The sequence below is a fragment of the Lepidochelys kempii genome, chromosome 1, assembly GCF_965140265.1.
Source record: "Lepidochelys kempii isolate rLepKem1 chromosome 1, rLepKem1.hap2, whole genome shotgun sequence".
Lineage (NCBI taxonomy): Eukaryota > Metazoa > Chordata > Testudines > Cheloniidae > Lepidochelys > Lepidochelys kempii.
The window spans coordinates 329,904,308-329,925,354 of record NC_133256.1 but is presented as its reverse complement, the minus strand read 5'-3'; the positions used below and the strand labels follow the sequence as shown (position 1 = coordinate 329,925,354).

General features: G+C 41.5%; 1 protein-coding gene across 7 annotated transcripts in view; it reads right to left on the bottom strand.

The window, feature by feature from the left end:
- Nucleotides 1–21,047, bottom strand: part of CD36 (CD36 molecule (CD36 blood group)) — a 72,891-nt gene that overhangs the window by 28,337 nt on the left and 23,507 nt on the right. For 3 of the 7 annotated variants that reach the window (XM_073328625.1, XM_073328626.1, XM_073328623.1), the window contains exon 2: nucleotides 7,040–7,264. In XM_073328625.1, the coding sequence (XP_073184726.1) occupies nucleotides 7,040–7,159 (120 nt within the window). In that variant the 5' untranslated portion in view covers nucleotides 7,160–7,264. Of the gene's footprint in view, nucleotides 1–7,039; nucleotides 7,265–14,345; nucleotides 14,522–21,047 lie in introns of those variants that run through there. The other 4 variants (XM_073328627.1, XM_073328624.1, XM_073328620.1 and 1 more) reach the window with 3 other exon arrangements.

Below are 21,047 nucleotides of genomic sequence, written 5' to 3'. Positions count from 1 at the left end.
TATTCCCAGGGAAAGACTAATTCTCAGGGCTATGTTTTCTACCTAAAAGTAGTTTGCCTTAATTATTTACTACTTTTAAGTGATGACGACGATGATGAGGCTTATGTAGATTAAAGTCCTTATTCAGGCTTTATCAGGACAAATCGTGCAGTCCTTTTTCAGTCTCTGCATGTGAAAAAACTTCTATTGGAGTCAATGACGGTTTGTTATCAGTTAGGCCCTGACTACACACTGCAGGATTAGGACCCTTATTACTACTTATTATGTATAGAGCTGTGTGTGGCTCAAAGCCAGGAGTTTAGTTAGTATCACTGATATGGACAGGTAAGCAGGGCCCAATTCTCCTTCCAAATGCACTGTTGTTAATCAGGCGCCATCTCTTCCCACCAATATAAAAGAGAGGAGATCAGGCCTATGATAGATAATAGATAGTCAGAGAGTCAAACTGCTGAGTACCGTAATCATTATCAATGATCCGTTTATTGCTTTGGATGCAGGAAATTAACCTTGGCAATGTGAGTCTTGCACAGCAAGATGTAAGTGGAACACTTCAGTACTGTGTTGTTATGAGCCTGTGGCAGGCTGGTAGCATTTACCTAAAAGATGCCAACCTTTTATCAGGGTTATCCCTATTATCAGGAGTTGGAAGGCTAAGGAACATTGGATTCTACCAACTCACTGAGGCAGGTGATTTTACCCCCAGGTGCTTAAGGTGCGTTGGTTAGAAGGCTGGAATTAGAGATTTTGCTGGCCTAAGCATCCCCTTAAAACAGCTTTTGAGGTGCTGAGTAGAGCTGCTAAGAAAAACTTCCACGGAACCTTTTTTCTGTCATAAAATGCTGTTCTGCTGAAATCAAAATGCTTTGCAAAATCCTGTCATTTCACCAAACCTGTAGGGATGAGGAAGGGACAAGGGAGGGAGAAGAAGATCCAATGACATCAAAAAAGTCTTGTTTAGACATTTTCTAAATGAGACATTTTTGTGTTCTGTTTTGAACTGACTTGTTTCATTCTATATTATAATGTAACATTTTAAAAGTCAAAAGCAAACACAAAACATTTTGATTGAGCCAAACTTTTTTTTAAAAAAATCAGAATTTCTTTTGTGAAGAATTTCAAAATGTTTGCACTTTATTTCTAACTGGAACAGAGCCAGCTTCCCAAGTCTCACAATCCTTCGTGAAATGGAACTTCTGTTCACCACACAAGCTCTCATGTTTGGGGGAACTAAACCAGAGCCCTACTGACGCAGCGGCAGGTACCTTTAAAAGGGGAAATGCCCCTCTCTGTCAGCTTCACTGGAGCTGACTTGGAGTGGCACTGGATCTCAGCTCCTGCTTGGCTGCTGCTGCTGGTGTGTCTGTGGGAGTGCACGTAAAGGCACAGATCTTCTGAGAGCTATGCTGGGGGGTGACTGGGCCCCAACTGCATTGTTGCTGTAAGGTCCTGGCTGTGGCTGCTGTTTTTGAGAGTTTCCTGGCCACAGTAGCACCAGTACAGCTCCCAGACAATGAAGGGCTGGAGCCAGGCAGCCTGGGTGGAGATGCCCGCAGTAGGCCTCTGCCTAAAAAAACCACACCAGCCCTGGATGGGAGTGCACTATACAAAGAGAGGATCCAGGGTGTAAGCTAATCAGTCGGGGCTATGTGATGTTAGTTGTGAATGTTTAGAACAGGTGTGGGGAACCTACAGCCCACAGGCCGGATACGGCCCGCTGCTTCATTTCATGCAGCCCGCGGCAGCTGTCCATGCCACAGGCTGGAAGCCCCAAGCCTTGGCGCCTTCTACCCCTCCACCCTCCGTGGGGCTGGAGCCACAAGCACCAGCTCACGCTGCTGCAGGGGGAAGCTGGGATTGCCAGGCCGTTAAAAGTCTGGTCAGGTTCACACAGCTCCCGGAAGTGACCGGTATGTCCCTGCTGCCCCCAGGAGCAGGGGCAATTTGAGACGCTCCATGCACTGCCCCTGCCCCTAGCGCCGGCTCCTCAGCTCCTACTGGCCAGAAATGCGCAGAGCCAGGGAAGGCACGGACCCTGCACCCCAACCCCTGCCCCAGGTCAGAACCCCCTCCTGCACCGTAATTCCCTCCCAGACCCCACACACGCACCCCAACCCCCTGCCCCAGGTCAGAACCCCATCACACACCCCAAGACCCTCTCAGGCCCCGCACCGCCACCCACACCCCAGCCCCCTGCTCCAGCCCTGAGCCCACTCCCACACTCCTATCCCCTGTCCCAGCCTGGAGCCCCGTCCCACACCCTGAACCCCTCATTTCTGGCCCCACCCCAGAGCCTAGGGAAGCTCTGAGCCTCTGCGTCCTCCCATGGGCCAGTGGCCTCTGATAGAAAAGAGGTTCCCCACCTCTGGTTTAGAACCACTATATTTAGAAACACAACCAGGGGCAGGTCTACACTGTGGTTGGGAGTGAGCCTCCCAGGATGGGCAGACAGACTTGCACTAATGTCACTCGAGCTAGCCTACTAAAACTAGCAGTGTGGAGAGTGCAGCTCTGCCAGAGACCCGGGCTAGCGACCCATGCACAGAACCAGGGGGTCAGGTGGGCTCGAGAGCCTGAGCTGCTGCCCAAGCCGCAACATCACCAGATCCATTTTTAGTGAACCAGCTTGAATGGAACTAGCATGAGTCTGTCTACCCAGGCTGGGAGGCTCTCCCAGCTGCAGTATAGGCACAGGCCAGGGGGCATATAGTAAAGAGCTAAGCGTCCATGTAACAGGAAATAAAGACAATCCTGCATTTACCCTGATTATAGTGTCCTGGATGCCTGCCATTTCTGCAGGCTAGGGCCCCTAGAGGCAGCAAAATCTGGGGAGAATGTTTAAGCTGAAGTTTGCTATTGTCATGTTTTTGTTAAAAAAGCTGAACTGCAGGAATGGTGACTTTTTGATTCCACGTATCTTGTGGACTTTGTTTTAAAGCAGACTATGATAAGCACCTGCCCACAGATCCTTATCTAGGAGATAATGGTGGAGTTAGAGGTCAAACTACTAAGTGCGTCTGGTTTGGTTTATTATCCTCAAAAGTATTGAAGTAAAAACAAAAACATTTGAAATGGCAATAAATATGTTTAGTGAAAGTGAAGAACTGGCATGGAGTTAAATCCTGCAGTCTACTCAGGCAAACCTCATACTGACTTCAGTAAAGGCTGCAGGGTTTGGCCCAGAGGGCAGAAACACGTGAAGCACTGGCATTAGTCAGGCTTCTGTTCATGGCTTTATCTGTGTACCCCAGGCCAGACCAGCAAGACATAATTCAGCTGTTCTTGGCAAGGCTTGTTTAATGGTGTTCATTTGTGGAGCCAAAACTTTCCCATTTTATTCATGTCAAAGTCCTATTTGCTGTAATAGGATTTGTTTGGAGTGAACTGTATAGGTTCCTAGTGATTGCATAATGCGGATAAATGTCAATAAGCAGTTAGTTTGTGACTGTTTTATTCATCGTAGTTGTGAAGTGTCAGATCTCAACCCTCAGCAGCTGAAAGGGCAAGTTAATTTGTTAAACCATTGCTTCCTTAATCCCAGCAATAAGAGTTTAAGACAAATTAATTGAACCTGGATGTATATCAAATTACATCTCCCAGAGCTGCCATGAACCTCTACATGCCACAGGGATTAACACAGAGCTAGGATAGGCAGTGGTACTGCCAGTGTCCCCCCACCAGATCTGAGCCCAGTGTGAAAAACTTTGAAATAGGGATCTATAATTCTATTCTCAAAAGCAACGTTGTAAAAATAGCATTTTCACTCTCAGCAGTAAAGCTGGACAGAAAGTGACAATTCCATTTTCTGAAAAAAGTGTTGGTTTCAAAATTTGTTTTTGTTCCATTTCTAGAATTAAGCAGAGACATACATTTTTCATTTAACCCCCCCCACACACACACACAGATACCCCAAAACAGCAGAGATAACTAAAGACTCCCACAATAATGCAGTGGGTACGCCTGGGGTGTACAAGACCTAGGGTCACATTCCTACTCTGAATCATAAAGAGTAGGGATTTGACCCTAGATCTCTCACATCCCAACTGAATGCTCTAAACCACAAGATTGTTAGTTATTCTGCATTCCCTCTATTTTCCAAATATTCTGTCCTGAACCTGAGAAACTTTCCTGAAGAAATTTTCATCAAAACTGGTTTGACTGGTGATGATGATGCACAAGGAAGAAGGAATACATCTTGAGTCAGGCTTAATATGAGTTTGCAGGACTAGCAGTATCTTTTCAATTTTCAACTGTGCATATTAGATGTAGAGTAATAATGAAAATGGAACCCTACAGTAGCATTTAATAGAGTAATTTTTCAGTTAGCCCCTGTAATTCAGTGTGGTGCTCTCTCTTAATCAGAGAAGCTGAATAGAGAAAAATTCAAGCATCTGAAACAAATTATCACAAAGAAATAATTCAGAAAGACGCTAACAATTATCTCATTTAAAATTCACAAGTTACGAATTTTAACATATGCATCATTGCCACAAGTGTTGAAAAAACTGAAGGAGATTAAAAGAATGTTCTGGTCTAATCCAAAGTAAATACTTAATGTCCAGAAATCTGAGTATAGCTCAAGATTATATCAGTGATATATAGTTTATAATTACATGTTCCTCCAAGTTTCAATCAATTATAAAATGTTTGTGAAAATGTTTGTTGCATGATTTCTATCTCCTAAAATGTTGATAGATACATATGGTTAATTACCTAGAGAGATACACCAGTGTTTTTAGCTATTGTGTGGCTTCTTTTGTTCTCTGCATCTGAACAAAACTAGGTAATAGAACTAGTTGTAAAAATTCCAGGTTTTTTGTTGGAATTTGCTGATTCATCAAAATCAAAACATAATGTGGAGAAGGTTTGATTTTGATGAAATTCCTCTGGAAGTCAACCAGGGGTCCAATGGAAATGTGTCTTTCTTCCTGCCAGCTCACTCACCTGGTTCCTTGGAAGCTGCTTGGTGGGCTGCTGGGGAAGTTGATCTTCCAGGGCCTGCGGCTCTGGGACAGTCCACTATGTAAACCATCCCAAAGCCAGGGACCCTAGAGCTTCATCCCCTTCCAGGGAGAATTTTGAAATTTTTATTTTTTGTTCCAAACTGGAATGAAACTAAAGTTTCAAAATAGCAAAATCCTCCACAAAATGGAATATGTTTCTCCACCCAGCACTATTAGGCACCACTTCCCTTGTTCTGCACGCTGTCCTGCTAGTATGTAAGGACCTGATCATGCAATGAGGTGGGCACAGTTGGACTCCTGTAGACTTTGAAGGGGCTCTTTGCAGGCACAGGGGTCAACCAGAAGGCATTTCATTGCAGGATCAGAACTGAACGTCACTGGGAATACTCCTACTAGCTAAAGCTAAGTGCATGGCTACATTGTCGCCGAATTGGGGCATATGTGAAAAAAAGATTCAGAGAATAGTAAGCAATTGAGCATTAAAAAACACAGGAAATAAAGTAACAGTAAAAAAATACTAGCTTCCAAAACTGCCTGGGCCAGATCCTCACTCTTGCAAAGACTTATGCTCATGCTAAACCTTAGCCACTGGGATAAAGTCCCATTGACTGCAGTGGGATTGGGGCAATTCTATTACAGTCAGTGGAGCTATGCAGATTTATGCCAACTCACCATATCACTCACTTCCAATGAAGATTCAAATGTGGGAGAGCACAAGAACTTGAACCAAGGTCCCCACATTCCGTATGAATACTTTAACCATCAAAGTATAGAGTCTCTCTCTCAATTTCTCCTGTTCAAGATGTTCCACAGTAACTAAATATTCATGAAGCCAGAGATAGGTGCAGAAAGAAAGACGGTGAAAGCTCACTATTTTTTGCAAACTGGAATTTCTGTTTTCTGACCAGTGCTACCTACAATATATGTTGCCAGATTCTGTGTTAGCTATACACAGAGCAGTTTAACTGTAAATTATTTGATCAGAAAACTCAGCTTTAATATAACATTTGACGAATTGGAGAACTGGTCTGAAATCAAGATGAAATTCAATAAAGACAAGAGCAAAGTACTACATTTAGGAAGGAAAAAATCAAATGCACAAATACAAAATGGGGAATAACTGGTAAGGCAGTACTGAGAAGGATATGGGGGTTATAGTAGATCACCAGTTGAATTTGTGATACAGTTGTGAAAAAGTCTAATATTCTTGGGTGTACTAACAGTATTGTCGTATGTAAAACATGGGAGGTAATTGTCCTCTCTACTCAACACTGGTAAGGCCAGAGCTGCTGTTCTGTGTCCATTTTTTGGGTGCAACACTTGAAGAAAGGTGTGGGCAAACTAGAGACAGTCCAGAGAAGAGCAACAAAAATAGGAAAAAAATTTAGAAAATCTGACCTATGTGGAAAAGTTAAAAAAACTGGCCATGCTAGTTTAAGAAAAGAAGACTAAGGGGGGACCTGATAAAAGTCTTCAGATATGTTAAGGGCTGTTATAAAGAGGATGGTGATCAATTGTTCTCCTTGTCCTACCTTCAGTGAACATGGAGTAACTGGCCTAATCTCCAACTAGGGAGATTCAGTTAGCTATTAGGCAAAGTTTCTCATTTTATGGATAGTTAAGATCTGGAATAGACTTCCAAGGGAAGTTGTGGAGTCCCCATCACTGGAGGTTTTGAAGAACAGGTTGAACAAACACCTGTCAGGGATTGTTTAGGTATATTTGGTCCTGCCTCAAAGCAGGGGCTGGACTAGATGACCTCTCAAGGTCCATTCCAGCCCTACATTTCTGATTCTATTTCTTACCACTTTCCCCTCATGCTAAACATGCAATAGAGGGAGAATAGAAGAAAAACAAACTAATTTATGTCTAAATACTAAAAGCAATTTTTGGCATGTGCAATATTCTAAAAGCTTGGATCACCCTGATTTCATGTTCACAATCAAGAAAAGACCTCAGGTCTAATTCCAGTATTGTGCAAATTTTTCTCAAAACTGGAAAAAAATATTCCCAACCAAAGTTATGAGACTTAAAATACCCCAAATCATATGAGATTTAAAGGAGACTATAACTTGTACCTTTCTTATTGTCCTGTTAACAAGGTAATCTCCAAGTGGTATGAGGGCACCTCCAAATACAGCCAGCACTGCACCAATGATAGCCCCCGTGAGTAGCCCACAGTTTCTGCTACAGCCCATCCTGCTTCTTTTTCAGCTTGTGCGTTGGCAGCTTTTTTCTAGGCTTCAGGTCCTTGTATATCTGTGTGGTCCCGATGCATCAACCGATCTTACCAACAGAAACTGCTAATACAACAGGACAGAGAAAAAATCATTATCAAGAGCTCAAAGTCCAAAGTACATAAGAGGAAACAAATAGGAAGAAGTTTTAGCATGATAAAACTAACCCCCTCTATCTATGAGGGGTGGGGAAAAGTTATTTCTAGACTCCTTGGCACTTTATCTATTGGTTGCATGAAGTTATCTTGACAGTCCTACTGCTGTGCAACACTGGGAACTTTTTTTCATTTTTATTTTCATTTCATTCAACCAAATCCTTCCATCATTATTCAGTCAAAACTCCTACCATAGTGTTGAGACTGCAATGAGGGACTAAAGAATTAGCCACACTGGATCAGACCACTGAGGCATCTGCTCTAGAATCCTGCCTCTGTCAGTGGCCAGTACCAGGTACTGAAAAAGAAAGGTGATATTTTAAAGTCCTTAATAATGCCTCTAGCAAATTGTGCATGGTTGATAATACCATATCTTTGTGACTCCAACAAGCTGTAAGTTTATGCCCTGATAAGCTACATCTTGACTGAATCCTTTACTTTTCATGCAGAAAATATTTACTATGCATAAAACAACCTAAAAATAAACTTTGAATAAACCAAACTCTGTCCTGCCCTTAGGTAAATTAATGAAGACATGAGTTAGCACTAATTCTGCTTGAACTGACAGGTTTGCTCCCTATATAGCTGCATTGACTTCAGCATGCTCTGGATTTACAGCAGTATAAATAAGGCTATTTGAACCAGGGCAAATGGCAAACATGCATGTATCTCTAAGAGCAGATGTGTGTCCATAGAACCTTTTCCCTTAGACTTGATTTCTCCTCTCACTTACACTAGTGTAAATCAGGAGTAAATCTAATGAAGTCAGTGAAATAATGCCAGCATAAAACAAGAAATTGTCAGAATTGCTGAATTAGGAGTTACAAAAATTTATAATTTCAGTGATTCCTGCAAAAAGTAAGAGAGTCAGGAAATTGATATACTTGAATAAAAGCTTCAGTGAAAAAAGATTCTTCTAAAACAAGTGGGCCAGGTCCTCAACTGGTGTAAGTACAGCTTCTCTGAAAGAATGCAGATTTGCATTTGCTGCAGGCCAGGCTTAGGAGGTCCACAAACAGAAGATTCCTTTAGAGCTCAGTAAAAGCAGTGTTAAAGCCTCATAAGCAGTGTGTGACTGTTAAAATAGTTTTTTTATTGCTGGAAATGGCCCACCTGATGATCACTTTAGATAAGCTATTACCAGCAGGACAGTGGGGTGGGAGTAGGTATTGTTTCATATTCTCTGTGTATATATAAAGCCTGCTGCAGTTTCCACGATATGCATCTGAGGAAGTGAGCTGTAGCTCACGAAAGCTTATGCTCTAATAAATTGGTTAGTCTCTAAGGTGCCATAAGTACTCCTTTTCTTTTTGCGAATACAGACTAACACGGCTGTTACTCTGAAACCTGTCATAGTTTATCTGGTGTTCTTACATTTTTAAACCATCTAATGTTCTTAACCATAATGTATTTGTAAGTGTTTGTGCAGTGTCCCAAGTCCCTAGGCATGTGCATGTGCTGACAGGGGAGCAGGGCAGTACTTTAGAAATAAAGGGGTATATACACTTCAGCTTTTACAATGGGCATTCTTTCCGCTCTGCTGATTAGTTGTTCACCCCAGTTCCTTCTCTCATAGTCTCTTCACTTCAATCTGCCCTTCTGGCTCTTCCCTCGCACCTGTTCTCCTTTCATCTCTCCCTCTTATCCCCTGCCCACTCTTCACACATCTTTCTGTTTCTCTAATTTCCTGCTACTGAAAACCTTATGAATCATAGAACTGACATGACATATGTCACCATCCCATTGTTCATTCTGCTTTTATATTATGTCCTGTCCCCCACAACCATTGTCTGTCTTGTCTATTTAGACTATAAGCTGTTCAGGGCAGGGGATGGCTGTTACTATGTACTGTTTGTACAGTACTTAGAACAATGGGGCCCTGATATCAGTTTATGTTACCCCTCGGGGAAACAATATGATAAACAATATTATTAATAATAATAATTAAATCATATGCTATTACTGTGCCTTTGAAGAATACTCCCAGATGCTGATTCAGGGAAGAACTTAAGCACATGCTTCCATCCATCCATATTTATGACAGAATTTAAGCACATGCTTAATTTGACCACTGACTTCAGTGGCATTTAGCAAGAGCTTGAAGTTAAGCAAATGCATGTGCGGTGCTCTGAATAGGCATGCCAGGGCATTGGAGATGTCAGCAGGAGTTGTACCTGCAGAATGATACCATATGACGGGTGCTCATATACCACCAGGAAGGGTGTGTTCTAAATACCTGGACAGATCAAATAGGATGAGATTAGATACCACAAATGCTGTGATAAGGTGGTAAAGAGCAGAGCCATGTGATATATTTACTTCGTGATGAAGCTCCTCTGCACTCACCCACTAATCCATCCATGCCATGGTTAATTTTAACATTCCAAACTTCCAAGCAGCTTCATACAGCTGCCATTTTAGAAAATCTGCCTGCTAGAAAAATGTTTCCCTCATCTCTCCCTGACCTCCAACCCTCTCATTATAGTGCCTTGGTAGGCAGTGAAGGAAGTGCCGTCTGCAGTCTTCAATCCATGGCAGATTTAATATATGATTACATGCATTAAACCATCACCATTCAGTGCTAGAAACAGGAAGGTCCCCAATGTTCAAATGGGACCTGAACCTGGCTTTTAGCAGGTGCTAGCACAGGTTAGGGTCTGGCCAATCTTGACAAGTATGTGTACAAAAATATGGCTCTACAAGGTGTGGTGAGCCCTCAGCTCCCATTGACACAACACAGGATTGGGCCCTATGACTGCATTTGGTGCCAGATACAGCAGAACTCAGGAGAAAGAAAGTGGGTTAGTTCCTAATTTATACTAGTTTCAGAGCTCACCACTGTCACAGAACTTGCCAAATTTTATTCACCTGAGACCTCAGGGTAAGAGCAATGCTGCTCTTTCCTGCATGTTGCAAGTTGCTGCCTTTGCTACTTTGTATTCTGAACAGTTTCTGTTAATATGACGTTAATTATCTAGGCTATATTAATTGTAAAGTGGTTGCTTTCTTTTAGGGTTAAGTAAACATATGTGATCAAACATCTAGGAACAAAGAATGCTTGCCATACCCACCAAATGGGGGACTATATCCTGGAAAGCAGAGACTATCAAAAGGATTTTAGGGGCCATAGCGGACGTACATTAGCTCCCAGTGCAACACAATGGCGTAAAGGCCTAATACAATCCTTAGATGTATGAACTATGGAGTAGCAAGCAGGAGTAAGGCAGCAATTTTATCTCTGTATATGGCATCGGCAAGACTGATATGAGAGCACTGTGTCCAGTTCTGGTGTCCTTTTCAGAAGGATGTTTACACATTGGTGATTGTGCAGAGAAGAGCCACAATAATGATTTGTGGGTTGGAAAAAAAAACCTTACAGTAAGAGTGTGACACATGGCTAGAAAGGGTTAAACATCCTACAAAATAAATAACCTACTGAAGACATGTGGGGAGACATTTGTGTTTTTGTATGTTTACCTATGTATGAGTAGGGTGGACAATGTAATCAACAGTCCCTGTCTATGCTATATTCTGATAATTCAGAGGTCAAAAGAACATCCTATCATGTAAATGAAATGTGAACACGGGATATCTCAGTATTCATCTCTCTTTGAAATGTACTGTGAATGGTGGAGGAACAAGCAAATGGCCTTATGTTAATTTGTATAGCTAAGTATCGGTGATGGACCTTCTTCAAAGTCATGCTAATTACCTTTTGTTCCCCGTGGAAATCCCAATTTGTCAAAGAGGACATGAAATTATATAAAAGATCCTTGGGTCCTGATTCTGTCATCTCAGATCTGCTTACGCTTCATTGGGGAAGTTTGAGTCACAGGACTGAGGTCCCAGTTATGCTGGTACCCCTGAATATGATATTTGGACTTTGGCCTATGACTTATGCACTGAATTCTAAAAAGGAACTCTGCAACTACAAAGCTCACCATCTCCGCTATGAATCTGAACCTCAATGAACTGAACTCATGTCTGTATGTATATTGATCTTTCAACCATACTCTCTCTCTGTTGTTTTTAAATAAATTTTAGTTTAGTTAATAAGAATTGGCTGTAGCGTATATTTGGGTAAGATCTGAAACAGTCATTAACCTGGGCAGTAATGTGTCCAATCCTTTGGGATTGGTAGAACCTTTTCTTCTATATGATGAAATAAGATTTACAGAAATTTTCATCATATTTGACATGGGTACCTGGATGGAGGCCTGAGGTTGGATCACTTTAAGGAAACTGTGTTGTTCGGACTTCTGAGTAACCAGTAAGGTAATAAAGAAGCTGATTTAGGCTGGCTTGGTGAATTCAAGTATTGGAATATCGACGAGCTTTTGGGGGTTTGGCTGCCCCATTCTTTGCCATTCACCCTAACTGAGTGACCACAACTGGCTTCCCACTAGGACCCTGGTAACAAAGACATTTAAGGAGCTTTGTTTAGTTTATCGAAAAGGAGAGTGAGAGTTTACTTGCTAATAGCATATAAATACACTATACAGGGAGAAAATACCAAGTTACTAAAAGAGTCTTTAGTTTAACAGAGAAAGGCATAACAAGAACCAATGGCTGGGAGCTAAACTCAAGTTAATAATAAGGCACAAAGTTTTAACAGTGAGGGTGATTAACCGCTGGAACAAACTACCAAGGGAAGCAGAGGATTCTCCATCTCTTGATATCTTCAAATCAAGATTGGATGCTTTTCTGGAAGATATGATTTAGTCAAACACAAGCCACTGGCCTCAGAACAGGGGAAACTGGGTTAATTTGGAGCTCTGCAGAGGACAAAAAGTCCATATTGCAAAGGATGTCAAAATTTTGACATTTGGCTTTGTTCTCAATCTGAATTAAATCCTAATATTTCAAAATTGTGAAGAAAAATTCTAAAATATATATCATCTTGTTTCAAGTTTGACTTTTTTTATTTGCATTATAGCATAATCTATAATGTGTTTTTCCAAAACTGTTGAAACAGGACATTGTAACGTTGTCTGAGCTTCTTTTTATTCCAATTGGTATTTCACTTTCAAGAGAACTGCATATCCAAACAGAATATTGTTCCATCAAAGCTTTTCTGACCAGTTCTAGTGAAATTCTTTGGCCTGCGTTATACAGGAGGTCAGACTAGGTGATCTAAAATTACTTTCTGGCCTTAAAAATCTATGCATTTATGAAAGTAGCAAACTCGATTTGCCAATTGTTAGTAATAACTTTTGTCATAATTCCCTACTTTTGTAACTCTAAAGCATTCACCACTTTCCTACCAAACACAATGCAATAACTGTCTAGATGCATCCCAAGTTATGCAATCTAGAAATCTTGTGTAATGGCTAATTACTTTCAGACAACAAGGTTACAACTTCAACTGCAGATAGAAATAAGTATGTAACCCTTAGCTATCATCATTTTACAGCTAAATAACATGAAGATAAAAATATGACATAACAATTGATAAAAACAAGTTCCAGTTCAGAGCACACCCACTCCATCATTATGTTATATGTATTGTGCAAAAAAGAATATTATATATAATGCCATGAAACAATTTTATTTTAGTATTAACAAATTGATTTTAGCATTAGCAACACTATTCAACAGTGATCCCCTTCTACAATGCTGGGCATGAAGATCATTTAAGGCTTTTTACTTTTTGCTGTCTATGAAGTTGATCTTTGAAATCCTCTTTATTTTATGAGAACAGCTTAAATATCTTTTCAAACCTCTGTGAATAGTGGGGGAAACAAAAAAATGTCCTTACAACTTTGTTCATTGGCTTCATTTAGTAGGGCTATTTATGTGTTATGAATGCCTGTCTAAAGGGACACTGCCTAATCAAGTTTAGCCCAAAATTTAGATTGTGTAAAAAAAAAAGCCTTTACAAAAACCTAAGAACTGTATCAGCCTTTTCCTAGGGTGTTCTTTGCATTCTCTCAGACAGTTGTTTTTAAACAAATAAGCACTGCCTTACAATTTTTAGCAACCCAGACACTGGAGCCCTATGTTCCTGAAAGCAAAACTGACATCCTTTATGTCAGAGGTCCCCAACTGTTGGGCATGCCCCACAGGGGGACATGGAGAAACAATCAGGAGGCATGGCTGGGGCCCAGACCAGCCCCTATGCGGGGGGCAGGGAGGGAACATCACCAAGTTCCACTCCTGGCCCCGGCCCCGCACGCACTGGGCCCCCGGCCACAGCCGAGGCTCCGCTCCCGCCCCCACCCCCAGCTGTGGCCGCAGCCTTGGCCCTCTTGCCCCATCCACATCCCCCCCTCCTGGAACTGCGGCCCCACTCCCGGTCCCGGTGGGTGTGGGGGAGCGGTCAGGGGTAAGGAGGTAAGGAGGGTAAGGGTAAGCGTGAGTTAAAAGGTTTGGGGACCACTGCTGTATGGTCATTGTCCCAGCAGAGGGAAATACAAATGGGAAACAAATAGCATAATAGTGAAAAGTGAAATGGATTCTGAAACATCTCAGTGTTAATAATAAACAGTTCTGACAACCTCATGTATTCAAAAATTATGAGTCATGTCTTAAAAATCATGATGGTTAAAAAAATTACTTTAGAAGCTATTTTCATTTGCCTTCTGTTTTTTGATCCTTTGGTGTGCATTAAAGTCATGTTTTCAAGCTTTTTCCACAACTGAGGGCTACAATGTTACTTTTAGTTAAAAAAATGAAAGCTGTGATTCCTACATATTCACTTGACAAGGAACCGGAGCTTTAATAAAATCACCAAATATCACAACACTTGCAATAAAATGAGGAAAGTTGCCAACCTTGAATATATGTTACTAGTAACGGGGAAGAAAATTTTTTGTTTTAATAGACGATTAATTGGACAATGTGATTTAAATAAGTAGAACTTTTCAAAATCTGCTCTTCCCCCTCCCCCCCCAAGTTACAAGTAAATATCCTGGGGATCTCTTCTCTCACTAAACCAAGGACTGTATAGGTGGAGATTCCTCTCATTATTACATTTCCATCATATGACTTACCTTGAAAAAGAGTGAGTTGATTTTCAGCTAAATACACCAGGATTCAGCATATGACTTTCAGTGTTACCAGGACATAAGCATCTAAATCCCCGCACTGAAAACACAAACTTGTGGGAGGGTTTATATATTCCAGAATATGTCACCTCCCTGAATATTATCATTTGCTAGCAGGAAAAGTGATGTAGTATTGCTGTATGGGATCTATTTTTACAGTCTGACTGAAACCCATTACCTATATCGGGTGGTAAAATACTCAGCAGCTGTATTTTTTGTCAAGTTCTGATCCAAGTAAGGCAGGGGTCAGGGAGATAAAGGGGAACTCACTTATTTAGTTGCCTGTAATCTGTTCTGCATCCTGTCCCATTTGCCAGATTAAAAGAATGGAGTTGAGTAATAAGAATAATAAATTCCATACTTCTTATAATAAATACATAATAATAAATAAAGTATATGCATACTCATCATTTTTTAAAACAATCTTAGGATGTCATTGTTTTGTTATACAAACACTGTATTTTTATTACAGGCATTGGGCTGTCATAATGCCAGACAAGTTATAACCCAAATTTAATCACACGTGTTACTGTCACGGGTGGAATTAGAATAATAGAACCATAGGGTTAGAAGGAACCACAAGGGTCATCTAGTCTAACCCCCTGCCAAGATGCAGGATTTGTTGTGTCTAAATCATCCAAGACAGATGGCTATCCAGCCTCTTTTTGAAAGCCTTCATTGAAGGAGCTTCCACAACCTCCCTAGGCAGTCTGTTCCATTGTCCTACTCTTCTTATGGTTAGGAAGTTTTCTTTCCTGAGATTCAATCTAAATCTGCTATGCTGTAATTTGAATCCATTGCTTCTTGTCCTGCACTCTGTGGCAAAAGAGAACAACTTTTCTCCATCTTTTTTATGGCAGCCTTTCCAGTATCTGAAGACTACTATTACAAACACTCTTAATCGCCTCTTTTCCAAATTAAACATAGCCTATTCCTTCAGCCTTTGCTCATATGGCTTGCATTACACCCCTTTGATCATTTTGTCGCTCGCCTCTGGATCCTTTCCAGTTTCTCTATATCCTCTCTATACACTGGTGACCAAATTGGACACACTACTCCAGTTGAGACCTAACCAGCACCAAGTAGAGCGGTACTCTCACCTCCCGTGACTTGCATGCTGTGCCTTTCTTAATGCAATCTAAAATTGCATTTGCTTTTTTTTTTTGCAACAGCATCTCACTTTGCTGACTCATGTTAAGACTGTGACCCACCACAACTCCCAGATCCTTGTCAGCAGTGCTGCTGCTAAGCCAGTTGTCAAGGTTCCTTCCCCATTCTGAACTCTAGGGTACAGATGTGGGGACCTGCATAAAAACCTCCTAAGCTTACTTTTACCAGCTTAGGTTAAAACTTCCCCAAGGTACAAACTATTTTACCTTTTGCCCTTGGACTTCCACTGCCACCACCAAACATCTAACCGGGTTTATTTTTGAGAAAGCGTTGTTTGGAAAGGTCTTTCCCCCCAAAATCCTCACCAAAACCTTACACCCCCCTTCCTGGGGAAGGTTTGATAAAAATCCTCACCAATTTGCATAGGTCACCACAGATCCAAACCCTTGGATCTTAAGAACAATGAAAAAAAGCATTCAGTTCTTACAAGAAGAATTTTAATAGAAGAAACAGTAAAAAGAATCATCTCTGTAAAATCAGGATGGTAAATACCTTACAGGATAATTAGATTCAAAACATAGAGAATCCCTCTAGGCAAAACCTTAAGTTACAAAAAGACACACAGACAGGAATATCCATTCTATTCAGCACAGCTTATTTTCTCAGCCATTTAAAGAAATCATAATCTAACACATATCTAGCTAGATTACTTACTAAATTCTAAGACTCCATTCCTGTTCTGTCCCCAGCAAAAGCATCACACAGACAAACTCTTTGTTTCTCCCTCCCTCCAGCTTTTGAAAGTATCTTGTCTCCTCATTGGTCATTTTGGTCAGGTGCCAGCGAGGTTATCCTAGCTTCTTAACCCTTTACAGGTGAGAGGATTTTTCCTCTGGCCAGGAAGGATTTAAAGGTGTTTGCCCTGCCCTTTATATTTATGACACCAGTTTTCCCCCATTCTGTACTGGTGCATTTTCTTCCCTACATGTAGCACCTTATATTTGTCTTTGTTGAATTTCATTTTGTTGCCTACAGCCCAATTCTCCAATTTATTATGATCACTCTGAATTTTAGCTCCATCTGCCAAAGTGTTGGCAACCCCACTAGCTTTGTGCCATCTGCAAACTTGATCAGTCTGCTCTCTATGCCAACATACAGGCCATTCATAAGAATGTGAAACACTGGTCCCTAAACAGATTCCTGTGGAACCCTACTTGAGACCTCCCTCCAGTCCGACATCATTCCATTAACAGTTACTCACTGTTTGCAGTTGTTTAACCAATTCTGTATCCACTTAATGTTAGTTCTGTCAAGCCCACATCTCTCCAGCTTACTTATCAGAATGTCATGTGGGACTGTGTCAAAAACCTTGCTGAAGTCCAGGTATAGTATGTCCACCTCACTCCCACCAAACCAGTTACCCTGTCAAAAAAGGAAACCAAGTGGTTTGGCAGGATTTTTTCTTGCTAAATCCATGCTGGCTTCTAGTGATCACCCCTTAACCCTCCAGGTATTTGCAAATTGCAAGTTTTATACACTGCTCTAGTAGCTTCCCAGGTATCGAAGTCAGGCTGACTGGTCTATAGTTCCCTGGCTGCTCCTCCCCCCACCCCCTCTCCAGTACACTAGCCATTCTCCAGTCTTCCAGGACCTCTCCCATCATCCATGAGATTGTAAATATTATTGACAGTGAATCTGAGATTTCATCAGCAAATTCCTTCAGTTCCTTCGGGTGAACAGCATCCAGCCCCACTGATTTGAGTTCAAATTAGTCAGAAGAGCTCTGATGTGTTCTTTACTTATCTTTATCTGTATCCTTTCCCCTTATTATATTGAAATAATAGGAACAGGAGGCAGGCTGTTATTTCTATGGACAGTTTTGTGTCAGAGTTCAACAAGTTGGGTGCTTTCTTTCCCACTGTAGGCTGCAGCCTCTTTCTTGTGCACTGCAACATAAGCAAAGTAGTATCACAAACTTTCTTTAGCTACTGCCCTTAAAAAAATCAGTTTTCAGAGTAGCAGCCATGTTAGTCTGTATCCGCAAAAAGAAAAGGAGGATTTGTGGCACCTTAGAGACTAACAAATTAATTTTTTTAAAATCAGTGTTAGTCTCAAAAAGCCCTACAGGACCCTACACAGGGCCAGGAAACTCCATGACTTTAAATGTTTTCCTCAGGGGCCATGGTTGGACTCCTTTCCCCAGGGAATAACAGGGATCTGCCCTCCTCTCCCCACAACAGATCCTGCAGGCTGTGTCAGGGGTCAGCAGTGTGTCCAGATACGGACATAAGTGTCAGTGGGAAAAATGTTGAGGTCCATGATAATTTTTCAAAAAAATATAATGACTGAATGACAAACCCCACCCCGCACCCCGTCCCAATGTCCGTCACTAAGTACGGTACTTTTATCAAGTGGCCATCACGCATCAGAATGGTGCCAACCCCTGGGTTGTGTGTGGAGCTGGAGAAACGCATAGACTAGGCTGTCCACTGGGGGTGGGGAAGCCTGTTCCTCTACACTGGTTCCTTGGCTCTTTCCATCACCATGTCAGTGCAATTCCTGTTAATAACTGACAACTATAACTATAAAATCTCTGTTTCAAGATGTTTTCTCTGTGGCGAAGTCTCTGTACGGCACAAAGGTAGAGTGTAGGGTATGCGTATCTGTAAGCCTCAGTGAAAAGCAAACCGCAGCACACATCAGTGAACAGCTCTGCCGGGGGGAGGCAGCAGAAAAAGGCTCTGGCAGCAAGGAGCCTTTCACCTCTGCCCACCCCGCCCCCCCATGCCACAGCTGTTCCCTGAGTAGGGGAAAGGCTCCAGTAGGGGGGCACTATACTGCTAAAAATAGCAGTGTAGAAGGGGGAGACATGTCTCGGGCACATAGTGAGCCGTGCAGGGTACGTCTTGCCTAAGCAGTGCCTTACAGTCTACATTCCTAGGGTGACGTGCAGCATATGTATATATGTTGCAATAAGGAGTGTGCAGTGTAGATTTACCTTGTCTGTGAGTCAAACAAACCAGTTGTTTAAAAAAAAAACCTGGTGACTGGTGCATGTTGGAATGCCTGATTTCCCACTTCTCTTTTTAAAAATCTGGTTTATTTGCACAGAGAGAAAACATCTGGAACAACAAGTGTCATAGTTCAAGATCATCATAATCTGCCAATTACAGCACAACATGCAACAAAACCCAAGTGTTTTGACCACTTGCCATGTGTCCAGCTGTTTCTGTCACATAGTGGCAGGTTTTAAGGTTGAGAGATATGAAAAGGGACACTATTTTGTGATCTGTATTTGCTAAGGATTTTTTTCCCTGGGTTGGGGGTTAAAAGGGCAGAGGGCTAGAGCTGGGCCTGTATAAGACTTGTTTTCAGTGGGTCCTCACCAGCTGTTGACTCCCACAATGTTGCTCAGTTTCACATCCTGCATGGGTGCACCAAATACCTTTCCATCTGCCCCCAAGTATAGAGCCAAATCCAACTGGAGGTATTTTGCCGTGTTGAGAGAAGTGAGATAAATGATGCTGCCAAGGCAACATTCCCTTTTCCACACAGTATTATTATTAATTATTATTATTATTAATAATTATTTCTATTGCTGCATCTCTCCATGTGTCCTTCAGGTCTCCTCCTCTGGAGGCACAGTCATCTCCCCAGTCATGCTGTGCTGGGTTCCTCACTGCAACTGCCCATTGCTAACTCCTCTGCAGAGAATTAATGGCTGGGTTCCCTCCCTCTCCCCAGGGAACTATTCTCTGGCAAGCCACCATGCCCACTAGCATAGCTTCTAATTTGTACTATTCAAGAGGAGAGGGAAGTCCAGTCTGCTTTTGCTGGCTCAGAAAAATGTAAGAAGCAAATAGTGGTCTAGATAAGCTACATAGCCCCCAGCACAGAAAAAAGAAATATGTGAAAGTGATCTAGTGACTAGAGAAGTGGTGACAGACAGGATAGCCAAGCACATCATTTGGGTATAAGCCTTATAGAAAGCCATGGGGAGAGTTAATATAGCCCAAGACCCCTCCATGCTAAGTTCATTTGTGGGGAATCCCAGAGAAGACAGGAGCTGGAGAGAAGTCATGGCAACAGTGAAGCCACACTGTTAGAAAGCCTGTGGGAAGCCAGGGGTTCTCCAGGGTAGCTTGGGGTTCCAGGCCTCCTGTAGATTTCCTGGGATCTGATCACTCTGAAATGCTACCCATATGACTCCAAAAAAAGTCTGTGACAGGATTGCTATGGAGTTTTTCCCCTTCCATGTCCTCTTCCCATGGATATTTCAGAGCCCAAGTCACCATGTACTTGAAGAGGAGACAGTGCCCTACAGCTTAATGCCTTTTATTATGCAAAGGAGGATTTTTCCCATCTCCACCTTGCACAAGGCAATAACATCTTCTTCCTTACACACACTGAAAAATGAAAAAGGAAAGCTTCCTGTTTGTTTTGCTTTCCCATTGAGAAAATGCTTTGCTTTTGCAAACAAAACAAGGTACAAGAACCCAAATCACAAGAGAAAAGAAGACTAGAATAAATAAAATTAACCCTTGCCCTGTGAAACACCGTCTTGGCATCAGATGAAGTCCCAAAGGGCATAGAACAGATTAAGAGCAATATGTGAAGAATTATTGTAGATAAAGAGACATTTCAAACTATGTAGGACAGACCACAAGGAAATATACTGTCAGGGACAGCCCTGCACCGTAAAGGGATGGAGCAGCTGACCTAATAGGTGTGTAATAACTCTGACTTCTATGATCTTTGTGAAAGACATGGGCTAGATACTTAGCTGGATACTTACTTAGTTTATCAGAGTAGCTTTCTTATGTTCATTGGAATTACAGTGTTTTACATAAACTGAGGAACTGTCCCTATCTCTTTACATCAAACCATTGACATATTTCTGTATCATAACTATCAGTTATGTCTTGGGTTGTTCCAAAACGTAATAATAGAATAGAGAAAAACCTACACCACTGTCTATATTCCTAGCACTAAAAATGATGACAGGGTGCTGTAAGTCACGTTTAAACAATGTAACAAAATAACTGGAGATAGTTATTTTACATTGTTTACTACAATTCACTGCTGTTATAAGATTTTTACAGGCACAAAATCATTATCTTAATTAATACTGGGTTGTTAAAAGGAATCAGATGATGAAAACATCCCAAGTTATTATGAATTTGATGTTTTTCTGATTGTGTGATCTATTAGCAATCTCGATGAATTAGGGAGACAAAAGAAGAAAACCATTATCTAGCTATCTGTCCACAGTTTAAGGTACCTATTGTGCTAACTGTAATGACACTTTTGGTTGTAAAAAGAAAAGGAGTACTTGTGGCACCTTAGACTAACAAATTTATTTGAGCATAAGCTTTCTTGAGCTACAGCTTACTTCATTGGATGCATGTAGTGGAAAATACAATAGGGAGATTTTATATACACAGAGAACATGAAACAATGGGTGTTACCATACACACTATAACGAGGGTGATCAGTTAAGGTGAGCTATTACCAACAGGAGAGAAAAAAAACCTTTGG